The 14,342-nt window shown below is 40.5% G+C and overlaps 2 protein-coding genes across 13 annotated transcripts in view; one reads left to right on the top strand and one right to left on the bottom strand.

Moving 5' to 3' along the window:
- LOC113547560 (rho guanine nucleotide exchange factor 4) overlaps positions 1 to 7,361 on the top strand; it is a 118,872-nt gene extending 111,511 nt beyond the window's left edge. For 5 of the 8 annotated variants that reach the window (XM_053235246.1, XM_053235260.1, XM_053235258.1 and 2 more), the window contains 7 exons: positions 491 to 670; positions 1,253 to 1,485; positions 1,927 to 2,056; positions 2,860 to 2,990; positions 4,071 to 4,321; positions 5,485 to 5,562; positions 6,735 to 7,361. In XM_053235246.1, the coding sequence (XP_053091221.1) occupies positions 491 to 670; positions 1,253 to 1,485; positions 1,927 to 2,056; positions 2,860 to 2,990; positions 4,071 to 4,321; positions 5,485 to 5,562; positions 6,735 to 6,892 (1,161 nt within the window). In that variant the 3' untranslated portion in view covers positions 6,893 to 7,361. The other 3 variants (XM_026947957.3, XM_026947961.3, XM_053235262.1) reach the window with 2 other exon arrangements.
- A 1,511-nt stretch (positions 7,362 to 8,872) lies between these two features.
- LOC113547543 (rho GTPase-activating protein 21) overlaps positions 8,873 to 14,342 on the bottom strand; it is an 89,992-nt gene continuing 84,522 nt past the window's right edge. For all 5 annotated transcript variants that reach the window (XM_053235273.1, XM_053235272.1, XM_026947923.3 and 2 more), the window contains one exon: positions 8,873 to 13,233. In XM_053235273.1, the coding sequence (XP_053091248.1) occupies positions 11,716 to 13,233 (1,518 nt within the window). In that variant the 3' untranslated portion in view covers positions 8,873 to 11,715. The remainder of the gene's footprint in view (positions 13,234 to 14,342) is intronic.

A 14,342-nucleotide genomic window follows, 5' to 3' on the forward strand; every position in this document is an offset into this window, starting at 1 on the left:
GCTGTTGTACTATATTGCCATGGTCCAAATACCAACACACCTAATCCAGCTCATCAAGGGCTTAATAATTATTTCTAGGTGGATCCCAGGGAGTGGAGTTGAGGATCCCTGATATAGGTTCTAAACCCTCCAGCAAGTTGAGACCTGTCTTGCACTTATTTTATGTGCTGTTAATAATATGAATGTATGTTCATATATAGGCTTTCTAGGGAACACATGCTAGTATGAGATGGTTTATGATAGTGTTGTTGGGAGGAGCAATCACTGCCACTTCCTAATCTCATGTGAAAATCATTAGGTTTCCCAGCACTGCTCACTGTTATCTCCTAAGGGTTCGAAGAGACTGCGAGTGATTCTTGTTGTTATTGATGCCTTGTCTTGTTTCAAGTCTTTTTTAGATCTGGTACTGTTCACATGAACTTTGCTGAATTCATTTGACCCCAATGATCCAACTTAATGACCTCTGTTTGACCCTCTGTGCTCTTTGTAGGGTTACATCAAACAGTGCCGGAAGCGCATGGACATGTTCACAGAAGAGCAGCTGTGCACCATCTTTGGAAACATCGAGGACATCTATCGGTTCCAGAAGAAGTTCCTGAAATGTCTAGAGAAGAGGTTCAACAAGGATGAGCCTCATCTCAGCGAAATTGGCTCCTGCTTTTTAGAGCATGTACGTTAAAAAATTGATTTGTATTTGAATTAAATGCTTCCTGATACTGCAGTTTGCTTTAATCCCAAGATGCCTCATCGTAATTAATGTAATAATCATCTGATGACCATAATCAAACTAGACTATCAAGCCCATTTTATCTGTCACCATCTGCCAGTGGGACCTTCAAGAACTTATTGACATCACCATAGCAACCATAGCAAAACATGAGGACGACCAATTTTTGACATTCTTGATCAGATATAGAATCTTACCTTTGTCACTGATTAGTGGTAGCATGATGATGAAATTGCACCTTTGATGCCTTTGATGATGGCATCTTACATTTGATATCCTTGATCCTTGGGCAATGGAATTTTGGCTTTGATATCCTTGATCAGTGGTAGCATCCTACCTTTGATGTTTTTGATCAGTGATGGAATCTTACTTTTGACATTACTGATCACATGGTTCATGGGTTCATTTGATCCAGTTGATCACTAATGGCCACATTAGTGATCAATTGATGTCACTGATCTCTGATGCCACTGACCTTTTGATGTCATTAAGCTCCATTGTCATCTTGTCTTTGTGGTTTTCTAGCAAACTGATTTCCAGATCTACTCGGAGTACTGTAACAACCACCCGAACGCCTGCGTCCAGCTCTCCAAGCTTATGAAGCTCAACAAGTACGTGTTCTTCTTCGAGGCCTGCCGTCTACTGCAGAAGATGATTGACATTTCTCTGGATGGTTTCCTCCTCACTCCCGTCCAGAAGATCTGCAAGTACCCACTGCAGCTGGCCGAGTTACTGAAGTACACCAACCCCCAGCACAGGTATGCAGTAGATATAAGAGTCTCTTTCATTTGTCAGCACAGGCATATTAGACACATCTGAAACATATGACTCTTACACGCATTCCTGCGAACTAATTATGCATGAATTCATTTCTACACAGTATTCGTATTCATAATAATGAATACATTATTTTGAATTAAATAACCTAAGAGACACAATGAGTTGTGAAGTGTGCAATCGCTCTTCATGAGAGATTAGTGTTGGATTTTCTGTTTCTTCTTAATGTATCTAAACATCTACATGTATATCCACATCACTTGTCTTATACTATTAGCAAAAGCACAGAAGAAAAAAATAACTGATACCAAAAAAAAGCGTCAAAAGTAAAGCCACATATGTTTCTCTCAGTGATTGGGAAAACTGGTTTTATTAATAAGCAGTGTTTTTTGCTGCACCATGATGAATTTGTCTTTTCCTAGGGACTACAAAGACGTGGAGGCAGCTTTAAATGGGATGAAGAATGTGGCCAGGCTGATTAACGAGAGAAAACGGCGTCTGGAGAACGTGGATAAGATCGCTCAGTGGCAGAGCTCCATCGAGGACTGGGAGGTGACATAATCTTCATATATTATTTATTATGTTAAAACCTGGTTTGCATGAAATTTGTAATTTTCTATTTCAAACTGAAATTTTCTCAGTACTTCCCTCTAAAAATGGATTCGGGGGCGGGGCTACGTATGAGCTCAATTAGTGATGTGAATAAATACAGTGAGCTCCATGGCTTTGAACCATTAACCTGGGAACTTTTCGCTGCAGGACCTGCATGCTAAGCTAGGTGGCGCCTTGACTTACATAATGTTAGTAATGGACAAAATCACGGTTGTCATGGTAACATTATATACTGACAGGTTTTGCTGCTGTTAAATAAAAGACTCAATGAAATAATCATGAGTCTGATACTGGAATCCTACTCGAGTGAGAAATGTAGAGTCTGAACTAGGTCAGCTACTACAAATGGCAGAGGGACATTTTAGCATGCTCGTGTTTATTAATGAATAACTCCTGTCATTTTTAATGAGGGAAAAGATGTTGAAGAGAAAAAAAAAACATGTATTAACCACTTTATTATTCTTTATGTAACAAATAAAACCATGACATGACAAGTGGAGTTCCAGTTACCGCTTGAAAGCGGATTATTTTCCTAATCAAGCAGGGCCTCACAGCAGTTTCACTTTGTTAAAGAATGACGCATCATGCTTTTTATCTGTTTATAGTTACTAAAGTTTATAGTTATAGCAATTACTGTTGTAATGATGGGGAACATTTGCTCTAATCAACACCTTCTGACCAATCAGAATCCAGAATTCAACAATGCTGTTGTGTAAATTGTTGTGTGTATGTGTGTGTGTCAGGGTGAAGACATCCTCAGCAGGAGCTCGGACCTGATCTACTCCGGAGAGCTCACAAAGATCTCTCCACCTCATGCCAAGAGCCAGCAGCGCATGTTTTTCCTCTTCAACCACCAGATGGTCTACTGTAAAAAGGTGAGAGCTTAAAGACACACTGTCACACTTTAAACCACAGCAGTCGAAATCTAAATCTCTTGATTCAACTCACAGGTTCAGATTCCTGGTTCTTGGAGTTATGCTGCATTCAACACAAATTAAAATAAATTATCAACATCCAACTGGGAGAGAACATTCTGGTCCACTCCATGTTAGTCATTTCACAATTTTCAGTTTCAGCATTACATTATCATGGCTGTCACCATGGATATGCTGTCTAATGTAATAAAATCACAAAATATTAGCTGTAAAGCTTTTCTCCTTGCTGTACTGAAAAACTGGGTTTATTAATCCAAGCTGTCTAACATTGTGCACGTTGGTGACATCTGGTGGTCAAAGTGTGTGCAGCTAGTAACACGTAATCTACTGTGTCCTACTGGTTGCTGTAAAAACATTATTTAAAAACATTATTTAAAACATAATTATTATTATATAATGTGTAGAAATAGTCACACAGTAATTCTGTACACATACAAATATCAAATTATTATATTTATTATATTCTGATTGGTCAGAAGCTGTTGATTAGATTTCTATAACAGCAGCTCTGACAGTAGTGCAGCTGCAAATCACTGGTTTATATTAATGCTCTCATTGTAATATGTTATTGTTTCTATAGTAACAGCTCATTCACAGGGACTTGTACGGTGGACGCTCCACATAAACGGAGTTTTAATTGTAGATATAGTGAACTTTCGTGTAAGGAGGCATTTATGTAACATTTATGGAAGGAGTCTCCAGTGTCAGTGCTTTGTAATAGAAGTAAAGCTGTAACTTTAAGTTTTCTGTTATCTTTAGGACAGAGGAGTTTTACACTTTGCGGAATTGCTGTGGTATACGAGGAATAAGTAAATGACTTAGGGGATGTGCTGTTATGGGAAAATAATCAACGTGCATATTTGATAGACATAATGTTTTTATGGCAGAACTAACTGAGCATATTTGGAGTAAAGTGTGTGTTTTATGCTTGATTTGAACTTCTTGCCTTATGTCTGTGTAACATCAGGTAAGGAACTCTCCCTGACACTCACTTTTTGCTCCTGGTTTTTGTCGCTGCTGGTTCAGGATTTGCTGCGCAGGGACATCCTGTACTACAAGGGCAGGATGGACATGGATCAGATGGAGGTGTTGGACGTGGAGGACGGGAAAGACAGGGAGCTGAACGTGAGTGTGAAGAATGCGGTGAAGCTCCGATCGCTCAGTGGAGACGAGATTCATCTCCTGTGTGCTAAAAAACCTGAACAGAAACAGCGCTGGCTCCGAGCCTTCGGAGATGAGAGGGAGCAGGTGCAGCATGACCGAGAAACAGGTGCAACACACACACACACACACACACACACACACACAGAATGTGTTCCTACAGAATCCCTGCAAAGTAGTTTTATTTCTTTCTTCTGTTTTATTACAATAAAGTACATAAACCACACCCAGGGTCCAGACATTAAGTATTTCAAAGAATCAAACTGAGTATGAAAAATGCTGTGGCTGATAAACATTAAAAAAAAAAAAAAAAAACCTGGCCATAGTTCAGTGACTCCAGTTTTCTAAACATAAACTCAATTCAATTTTATTTGTATAGCGCTTTTAACAATGGACATTATCAAAAGCAGCTTTACAGAAATATATAACTTCAGGATATAAATTCTAAACTTATAAATGTATAAATTTATAAACCAGCTCGGCTTCTGTAGCAGATCCTGGGTTGTGGTCAATCATGTGCATTTATAGATTTTTTTTTCTTAATTAAGTGAGGAATAAACCACTGTGTGTGGTGCTTTTATAGGAAAATAATCAATAACGAAGTGGTGTGATGAAGCAGAGTTCCTGTTGCCACACCCAAGTTGATTATTTTCCTATAACAACACGTCCCCGAGTGTTTTATTCCTCTTACACCACAGCAACTTGCCAACAAATATATTTTGTTATTAGTTAAAGAACAACATACTTTTTATCTCTTTATAGTTACATCTAATGGTTCGTGAAACAAGTTACTTCCTGTTCTGACACACGTTATAGCAGCTCTAAACAGTCGTTCCCTCACCAGCCTCTTTTTCTCTCTTGATGTTAATAAGACAAAAACGCAGCTTGTCATGTTCCGCAGAAACCACAAAGAAGCGTAAACTCCTCTGTCCTGAAGATCTCAGAAAACTTAAAGTTCCAGCTTTACCTCTGACTGTTACACAGCACTGACACTGGAGACTCCTTCCATACATGTTAAATAAACATCTCCTTACCCTGGAGAAAACTTCATCACAACAATGATTACTTTAACCTGTTTATGTGGAGCGTCCGCTGTACACGTCCCTGTGAATGAGCCGTTACTATAGAAACGATTAGAACGAACGCATTAACATAAACCTGTAATGAAAATGAATCAACACCTTCTGACCAATCAGAATCCAGAATTTAAGTGCGCTGTGGTGTAAAAAGCACTAATGCGGCTCTCTTCTCCTCTCCTGTTGGTCACTGCAGGTTTTTCCATCACTGAGGTGCAGAAGAAACAGGCCATGCTCAACGCCTGTAAAAGCCATCCAGCTGGCAAGCCCAAAGGTCTGTTATTATCATACTCTTCAGCAGCTCTCTGTGCCCTGTGCCTAGGCCATGTTTACATATAACCTCTATTCATACGTGTGTGTTCATTTAACAATAAACATCCAGTCATCGCTGAATCAAGCAGAAGTACGATAATCAGCTAAAAGTCGGTCAGCCAAGACATGTTTCGTTTCTGAAATGAGCTTCTTTCCTTTTGCGTTGGAGCTATAAAGCTAATGTAGTTTAGAGTATTAAGCACTGACAATATTTCAGCACAAACCAAAGCTTTTTGTTGGTTTTTTTAAATTCCAGCACCTACAAGAAAAAAAAGTATATCACTTTGCAATTCATTCTGTTAATTCCTCACACTTAGCAAAATATTTAAAGTCTACAAATATTTGGAGCAAATTTGATGCTACGTCCATAGAACAGTTATTTTTTTATTTTTTTTTTTTAAAAATTATAAATTCTCACACGTGTAAAGAAATATGTATCTGGGGAAATTGCAGGTCAAAGCAGGGGAAGATAGAACCCTTCCCCGAATGAAGCTTATTCAAAACGTTCGAATGTTTACTTCATTATTTACTTATTCCTGTATTAAAAGAGGAGAGGGATCTTGTCAGTGAGAGATCCTGTGTCCGTGTTCAGCGGCTTTGACCTGCATGTTACCCTGAAGTTATTTTGAAAGGGAGTCTAAAAAAGAGTTGCTTTTTAGAATTTGGCTACACATGTATTTCTTTTTAAATTTTACATGGAGAATTGCTCACCTTTAACTGTGAAATTCAGTTTCAGATTTTAGATTGCTCTTTCACAAACCACAAACTCCAATTACAGATAGAGTACATGATATGATACAAATTCAAAACACTGCATTTAAATGCATCTTTGCATTTAAATTCAAATTTCCAATAGCAGGACTTTAACCCCATATGAATGTGTGTGTTGGATGTGTGGAAGTATTTCATGGTTTGCACGAGCTACATTAGAGAAGTTATATTGAATATGCACTGAAGCGAACATGTTGGATAATTGACTATGTTTTATAGGTCACTGTGTACATCTCTTTTATGGCCACCTGTGTGTGTGTATTAGTCATCATCAGCTATAACAGACGTCTATGAGCAGGAAACGTGGATTAATCCCTAGTCTAGACTACTGAATCCTGAGATTGTGTGTGTCTCTTCTCTCAGCCGTGACCAGGCCCTACTACGACTTCCTGCTGCGGCAGAAACACCCGACGCTCCCCACCAGCCTCCCGCAGCAGCAGGTCTTCATGCTGGCCGAGCCCAAACGCAAGAGCTCCAACTTCTGGCACAACATCGGCCGACTGACGCCTTTCAAAAAGTGAATGAGTCCGAGAGAGAGAGAGAGAGAGAGAGAGGAGCTCTCAGCTTGTGCCTGAACTTTACCCTTCTATCCTCATTTTATTATTATTATTATTATTATTATTATTATTGTTCTTTTTTATTCCATCGCCATGGTTGTACTTACAGACCGCTCCACAGATTTATTGTAATTGTGTTTGATTTTTGGAGGAAGCACTTTATTAAGGTGGTTACAATCAGACTCGGCGACTGGCTCCCCGGGACTGCGTCAATATTTGTGTTTTTATGGGAGTCTTTTCTTTCCTGGAGCTCTGATTAGCCCCTGTACACACTAATATCACTAACTTGGTGGTGTTTTTTTTTCTTTTCTTAAATCTTTTCATGTCAGCAGATGCCAATTGTACACAGTGCCAGATGAGTTTGCTTTCATATTTAAGTTTGCTCCTTGTCACCTGAAAAAGTAAATGAGTTATTACAGTTACTTCCTGATGAGTTCATGTATCGGCTAATGTTTATTTTTGGTTGTTGTTGATTTTTTTCCTAGCAATACACAACTGCTAATATCTCACTAGAATAACAAAAATACAGCACCAACCTACAAAAGAGCACCAGAATCACTTCATATTAAAATATAAAAATGTTTAAGGGTGGAGGTTTCCAAGTGTAACAATAGTAACCTTGCTATATTAAGTGTCTTACTTTAGGGGGCTTTTTGCTAGCTAGCTCATACATTTTGCTAATATACTTCACTCCTAGCCGCTCGTTTAGTTATCATTTTCACAGTTCTTTTTAAATGCTCCATGTTGGTGGAGTCATGGGATTTGAACCCACAACCTTCTGGTCACTAGTGGAGAAGTGTTCCTGCTGATGTACTGCTGCCCATGGATGGATGGGGAAGATGATGATGTCATTTTAAGATACTGTAATTACATGCTGTTTAATGAACAGAACCCATAAGCCTCATGTTAAACAGATCATCTCCACAGCGTAGTAATGAGATGCAAACGAGATACTTAAGTGCAGTTATGAATATTAGAAACATGAGGGAACTACTTAATTAAGGAGTGGCCATGACTTTGTAATAAGGCAATAAGAGAATTAAGGTGTGGCCACAGCTTAGTACCATGACTTGGGAACTGGAGAGAACGAGATAACTAAGGAGTGGCCATGGCTTGGTAACTGGAGAGAAAGAGATAATTACAGAGTGGCCACGACTTGGTAACACAAGGCAATGAAAGAATTAAGGTGTGGCCACAGATCAGTACCATGGCTTGGTAACTGGAGAGAACGAGATAATTAAGGAGTGGCCACTGGAGAGAACGAGATAATTAAGGAGTGGCCACTGGAGAGAACGAGATAACTAAGGCATGGCAACGACTTGGTAACTGGAGAGAAAGAGATAAATAAGGAGTGGCCATGACTTGGTAACATGAAAGAACAAGATAATTAAGGAGTGGCCATGACTTGTTAACATGAGTAAATGAGATAATTGTGGTGTGGCCACAGCTTGGTAACTGGAGAGAAAGAGATAATTAAAAAGTGGCCATGACTTGGTAACTGGAGAGAATGAGATAATTAAAGAGTTGCCATGACTTGCTTGGTACTGGAGAGAATGAGATAATTAAAGAGTGGCCATGACTTGGTAACTGGAGAGAATGAGATAATTAAAGAGTGGCCATGACTTGCTTGGTAACTGGAGAGAATGAGATAATTAAAGAGTGGCCATGACTTGCTTGGTACTGGAGAGAATGAGATCATTAAGGAGTGGCCATGACTTGGTAATGTGAGTGAATGAGATAATTAAGGTGTGGCCATGAGGGCTCCATTCCACTAGGGGCACAGCAGAATGCTCCCTCCTTAGTTGCCTTGTTCTCCTGCAATAATAACCCATGGCTAACTGTTAAACTGGCCTGACTCGGATTAAACTGCTCCAGCATGTACAGTTGTGCCAACACACTGCATTTTAGCTTTTAAACAAGAAACAAAGAAAAATAAGACCCAAGTCTCAAAAAGACAATTTATTTCCAGTGTTTTTAACCTTCTCTCTTTTTTGTGTAGCATTTTGGTCATCACACATGCATCAGTTTATGTCATGCACACACACTTCCTCAGTCTGTCCAACCTCGGACCCAGACATTACCATCTCAATATATCAACATGTGCATGTAAAAATATATCATGGACCAGTAACAAAATGAAAGATGAGATAAGACTGGAAGCACTGGTTTGCGGTCACATTGTTTCGTACAAAAATCTAGATCACATTTGGAGTTGGTGATAAAAATTTGCAACATTAGACAAGAGCAACAGTTCTTTAAAAGAAAAAAGTTCCTGTACCAGAGATTAGCTGTACGAGGCACTTCATTACAGACAGACATGACTTTGTGTGACTTTAATGCTTAGCACTTCCTGTAGTACCAGTATAAAGGCTCTGTCTTTTTTATATTCCTATATATAGAAATATAAATTGACTTCATTCTCGCTTCGACGCTTCGTGACGCCTGGCTGCTTCATTGCACTGTAAAAAAAAAAAGAGCTTTCCACAGCACACAGCACAGAAAACAATTCCTGACGTGGACTTCACCTTCAGAATAATATAAAAAATCTCAAGGAAGGCTTTTTTCACATTAATGTTTGTCCTTTAAACACTCCCACTATTGTAATCTAGTTTAGTGTTTATCCCATCACCCTACGTTCACACTAGCAAGCGTCAAGCGACACAGAGCGACGATTTCACAGAGAGTTGAACATGGATTTTCTCAATTCTACGCAAATTATGTGTGACGCTGTAAAGCAGCAGATCAAAATGGCTGGCTCGAATGATTCCTCCATGACGTTTCTTCAGGTCCCAGCTAACGACTTTACTTCCTACCTGCAATGAGTTCCTGCTTACTGTCTGATGCACAAAAAAGGAAGAAAACCTTATAACCATGGTTCCATTTTGTCCTGTCATATATGACCTCTCATTAAATGTTTATAGAGTGTACATAGCTTGTATAGTTAGCTCGCTTTGCTAATCTAATCTGCTAAGGACGCTAGTACAAAGCTAAGCATGTACCATTATGTAAACGGATTTTCACACTGATTAACACATTATTTAATTTGTGTGTAACTATTCAGCTGTAGAAGCTATGTATAGCTACAAACATTTCGCACAACTAGGAAAAAAAAATGCTGGACAGGCAACGCCCACAAGCGACAAACTACAAGTTACACAAGTGACTCGATACTTGCTAGTGTGAACGTAGGGTTAGTGTTGTCATAATTTAGTGCTGTGTTGTTTCCTTCTGTAGTCCTTACCCTTACCAAAATGCTCATTTGCTCATTTTTTCCAGAGTGGCTATGGGATTTTCTACGCTAACAGTGGTGCATCTTCATGTAACCTCACCGTAATTGCTGGAGTAGCACTCCTACCATAAACACACTAACAAATGGGCACAAGAACATGCTTTGCACATGCTAGAGGGCTAAAAAACAAGTCTTACAATCAGGAAATCTGGTGGTAAGATATACAACATTGGTTGTATTGTATGTTCTTTATATCGTCTAAAGACTTCATATTACTGGGGTTTCAGGAGAAGACCTTAACCACAACATCCTTTCCAGTACTGTCTTCTAAAATTTCAGCAAAAAAAAAATCAAATGTAAACCATTTCACCTTTACCACAAATGTAGTCGATCAACCCAGACGTGCTTGTGAGACATTTGCGTCTTTAGTTTTTGCACTGGAGTGTCATGGGAAATGTAGCCAACAAGTCATGGAAGTTTATCTCAACCAAAATCTTCTCCACGTTGTATCTACAGATGTGCTGATGTGGGTTAGGACACAGTAGGACTACTGTCATCTAGAAACATGAACTAAACTTCAGCATGTAGCTGAACACTGGAATATTGCGGGGGCCGCCATCACGGACAATCAGAATTTTTCTTAAGTACTATTCAGATGGGATTACATTTCCCGACATTTGCCTGTTCAGTGTTGCTGCTGGAGGACGTTCACACGGGATACGTGATTTCTCGTCACACTAAATATTCCATGTGTACTATAAGTGCTTGTTGCATTTGATCACGTGACCATAGCGTATGCATGCTGTACCCATGTTAGGAACTTGGTAGTTTACCTAAAACCCCCGGAAACATTGCTTCTCTGACACGTCCTTTTGACACCTCAATATTTTTCTGTTATGTGTTTTAAACTCGGTTTTATTTTAGTTTCAGTGGGATAAAAGAGCAAGCACTTCCTGGAGTGAGTTTATACTAAAGAAAAAGTGCAAAACCTCTTTTCCCACTGGATAGAATGCAGTTTTTACCAACGTGCCAATTCAGACAGGATATATATCACCTGGGGTTATTTCTACTGCTCATTTTATAGAAGGTAAAACATGGCATAATCTTTACAGGGGCTTGCACTCAGTCTGTATAAAATTACTTTATTACCTGGGGATTTATGAGAGACTTCTCTTACTTGTAAGCTACATTAGCACCACTGCGACACCGTCACCAAACATCTGACACCAAATGTGTCTTGGCAAATCCACTACAGGAGGGAAAATTTAACAACTTTGATCCATAAAATTGAGATTACAATTCAAATCTGATACATTTTACTCCAGTTAGTCCTCTTATGAGCCTATACACACATAGATATATACAATTTATATTTATATATATTTATATTTATATATATATATATACTTTGTTAAAAAGAGGAGAAGGGATTAAAAGGATAAAAAATATTGTGCAGTACCTCTATGAACATTAATTAATTAATTCTTTCATTCACTCACATTTGTTTCATACATCCACACACACACACACACACACACACACATATATGCAGACATTTTTATAAACATTGGTAGAACTGCGAGCGCACAACTTGAGCCCCGGAAAGTTTATGTGGGTGAGCATCGGAACCCGAGTTCAGGTTGGCTTTGCCTTTGCACTTTGGTTCCCCCCCATTCAACCGATCCACAGTGGATTGGCAGCTTGGCACAGAAGCAGGACGACTCGAACCCTCGCCAGTCCCCTTCATGACCTTTGACCCCGGTGAACCAGCCCGTGAAGTCCCAGGATGCCAGCGCTCGCGGGTGATCCAGTCCCGAATGGAAATCTCTCTCGAGGTTTGAAGTTTGAGCCGGTCCGTGTCTGAAAGCTCCGCCCCCTTCTCGGCACCACCCTGTTCACGCCAGTCATTAATGACTGCAAGTTCTCCAAAGTCTCGCTGCCCACCCACAGTGTGTCTCCGACGGACTCTTTTCTCTTTCTTCCTGCTATTTTTGTGCCCTCCAATCCCAAACATATCGTCTGCAGACAAGCGGAAGTGGGACTTCAACCTCTCGGTGATACTCAAGCGCTTTGTTGGTTCTGTCTGGCCATGGGAGGAGGAAGAGGCGGAGCTAAGGCTTCCCACAGAGCGCCCTTTTTTCACTGCTTCCAGAACGCGAGATAGACGGCTCGGTTCGCTTCGGCTCATCCTCTCACCCTCTCGGTTGGCTCCAACTTCTAATGACGATTCGCTGTCTGTCTTCTGGTGCAAGGACAGCCTCTTGGACAACGTATTGAATGCAGTCAGCCTTTGTGACGGCAGGATGTAGCGGTTTAAAGGCTTTTGAACATTAGTACACTCTGAACTTCTAGGGACGATCTTGGATGGGGTAACAGGAGTCGTGGCGCCTCTGATAAAAACAGGAAACTCCGTCTCACTGTCTGTCTCCATGTGTCGTCCCTCGCTGATCAGCTCACTGCGCTCGTCATCGGCCTCGTCTCCACCCCGGCTCTGCAAATCTGCACTGAGCACGCTTGACTCCGCCCCCGTCAGGAACGTCATGGAGGAGGTAGTCGAGTAATCCGAAGTGATGGAGCTCACTTCTGCCATGGCTGATCCTCCGACAGGACCGGTTGGAGGTAGGTCTGTGGCAGCTGGAGCTACTGTGTCCCAAATTCTCAACCGATTCCTGGATCCGGATGTTCCTGGGTTCATGATGCCAAGGTCCTCCACCTGAGAAGGTGATTCAGGTGTGGAGCTTTTGGAAGGAGCTGGCGTTCGGAGGCGGAGACTGGGCAGTGTAGCATATTTTTGGGTTTCAGAGATCTTAGTAGGAGACGGTTTCTTCAAAAAGAACGAGTTCCTGTGCTCTTTGCGCCCCTTGGGTATTTTTTCATGTTCTTTCCCACCATGTGAGTCTCCTGCTATTAGTTTCTGGTTCTGCAGCTCACTCTCAAGAAAAACAGCATCCAGGTCATCATCAGAGCTGCTGGCATGCACCTTCTCTTTGGGCTTCTTGCGTTTGCGGTTAGCTGCAGCAAAGATGGAGGAGACCAGTTCTCGGCTGTACTGGTCCTTCCCAGACCCCCACGAACCCTGAGAGAGAGAGAGAAAGAGAGCAAGGAAAGGAGGGAGAGACAAATATATGAGGAAAAACTGACGATGGAGAACAGATGAGAAAGCACCAACAGCATTGAGAGCAGCATTAAGAGCAGGAAGTCAAAGATCTAACCGCTGTGGCCATTGCAACACCACTCCACCTGCTCCTCTGAAATCAGCTCAAATAAAAGAAAGAGAGAGTCAAAAGAGAAAAGAGTCTCAGTAAAAAGTGCCAGAGCTCATAATGCACACTAGCAACACTAGCAGTGACACCATCGATTCACCATTATCTGTGTTTACATGCAGCGTAATAATCTGTTCATAATCCGCCTGAGATGTTCAGCATGTAATATTCTCCAGAAATTCAACATGGACGCAGAATATTCGGTAAAAAAAAAAATAGTGAAAACTTTGATAAAACTTTTATTTCTTGTGTTATTCCCAAATGGTGGTTGGTAACATTAGATGAGTAAAGGCATTATTTATCTGCTTTACCGATGGATAATGTGTGCATTTTATGTTATTTTCAACAATGTGTCTTTGTTCCAGAATGTCGGACAAATATGAAATGTTGAGCAACATAACTGCGCTTACAATCTCTTCTTCTTCTCTCTGTCTGTTCAGTAAACACACTTGGATGACATTTTGCTGAGATGGAAATAAGTTAAAACTCTTTATAATTTCAAATAATGACTAGACTCATTACGGTAACAGTGACACTAAACCTCACACCACGCACGTGCCTAACTTTGGATCAGTCTACATGAAACGTGCATATAAACACGAATTGTCTACACACTGCCCAGGTTATTAGAAATCTGCACTGGATTGGTGAAAATCTCTGCATGTAAACACAGCCATCGAAAGCTGGATGCAGATATATACAGTATAATCAGCAGCACTGACTTGTACCTCTGCATGTATGGCATGGATGCATTGCTGAAGATACATCAGTCTAGCAAGCAGCCATGACTTTTAGCAAGCGTGATGTATGCAGAAAGCACGTCTTAATGGATTCTGATCCGTCTGTCAGAGCTGCTCGTGTTTAACTCCAGAGGGAATTTGGTTTTTTTTAGTGAACTGTGCTCAAGAGAGAGTTCAAAATC

Source organism: Pangasianodon hypophthalmus, chromosome 1 (genome assembly GCF_027358585.1).
Source record: "Pangasianodon hypophthalmus isolate fPanHyp1 chromosome 1, fPanHyp1.pri, whole genome shotgun sequence".
Classification (NCBI taxonomy): Eukaryota; Metazoa; Chordata; class Actinopteri; order Siluriformes; family Pangasiidae; genus Pangasianodon; species Pangasianodon hypophthalmus.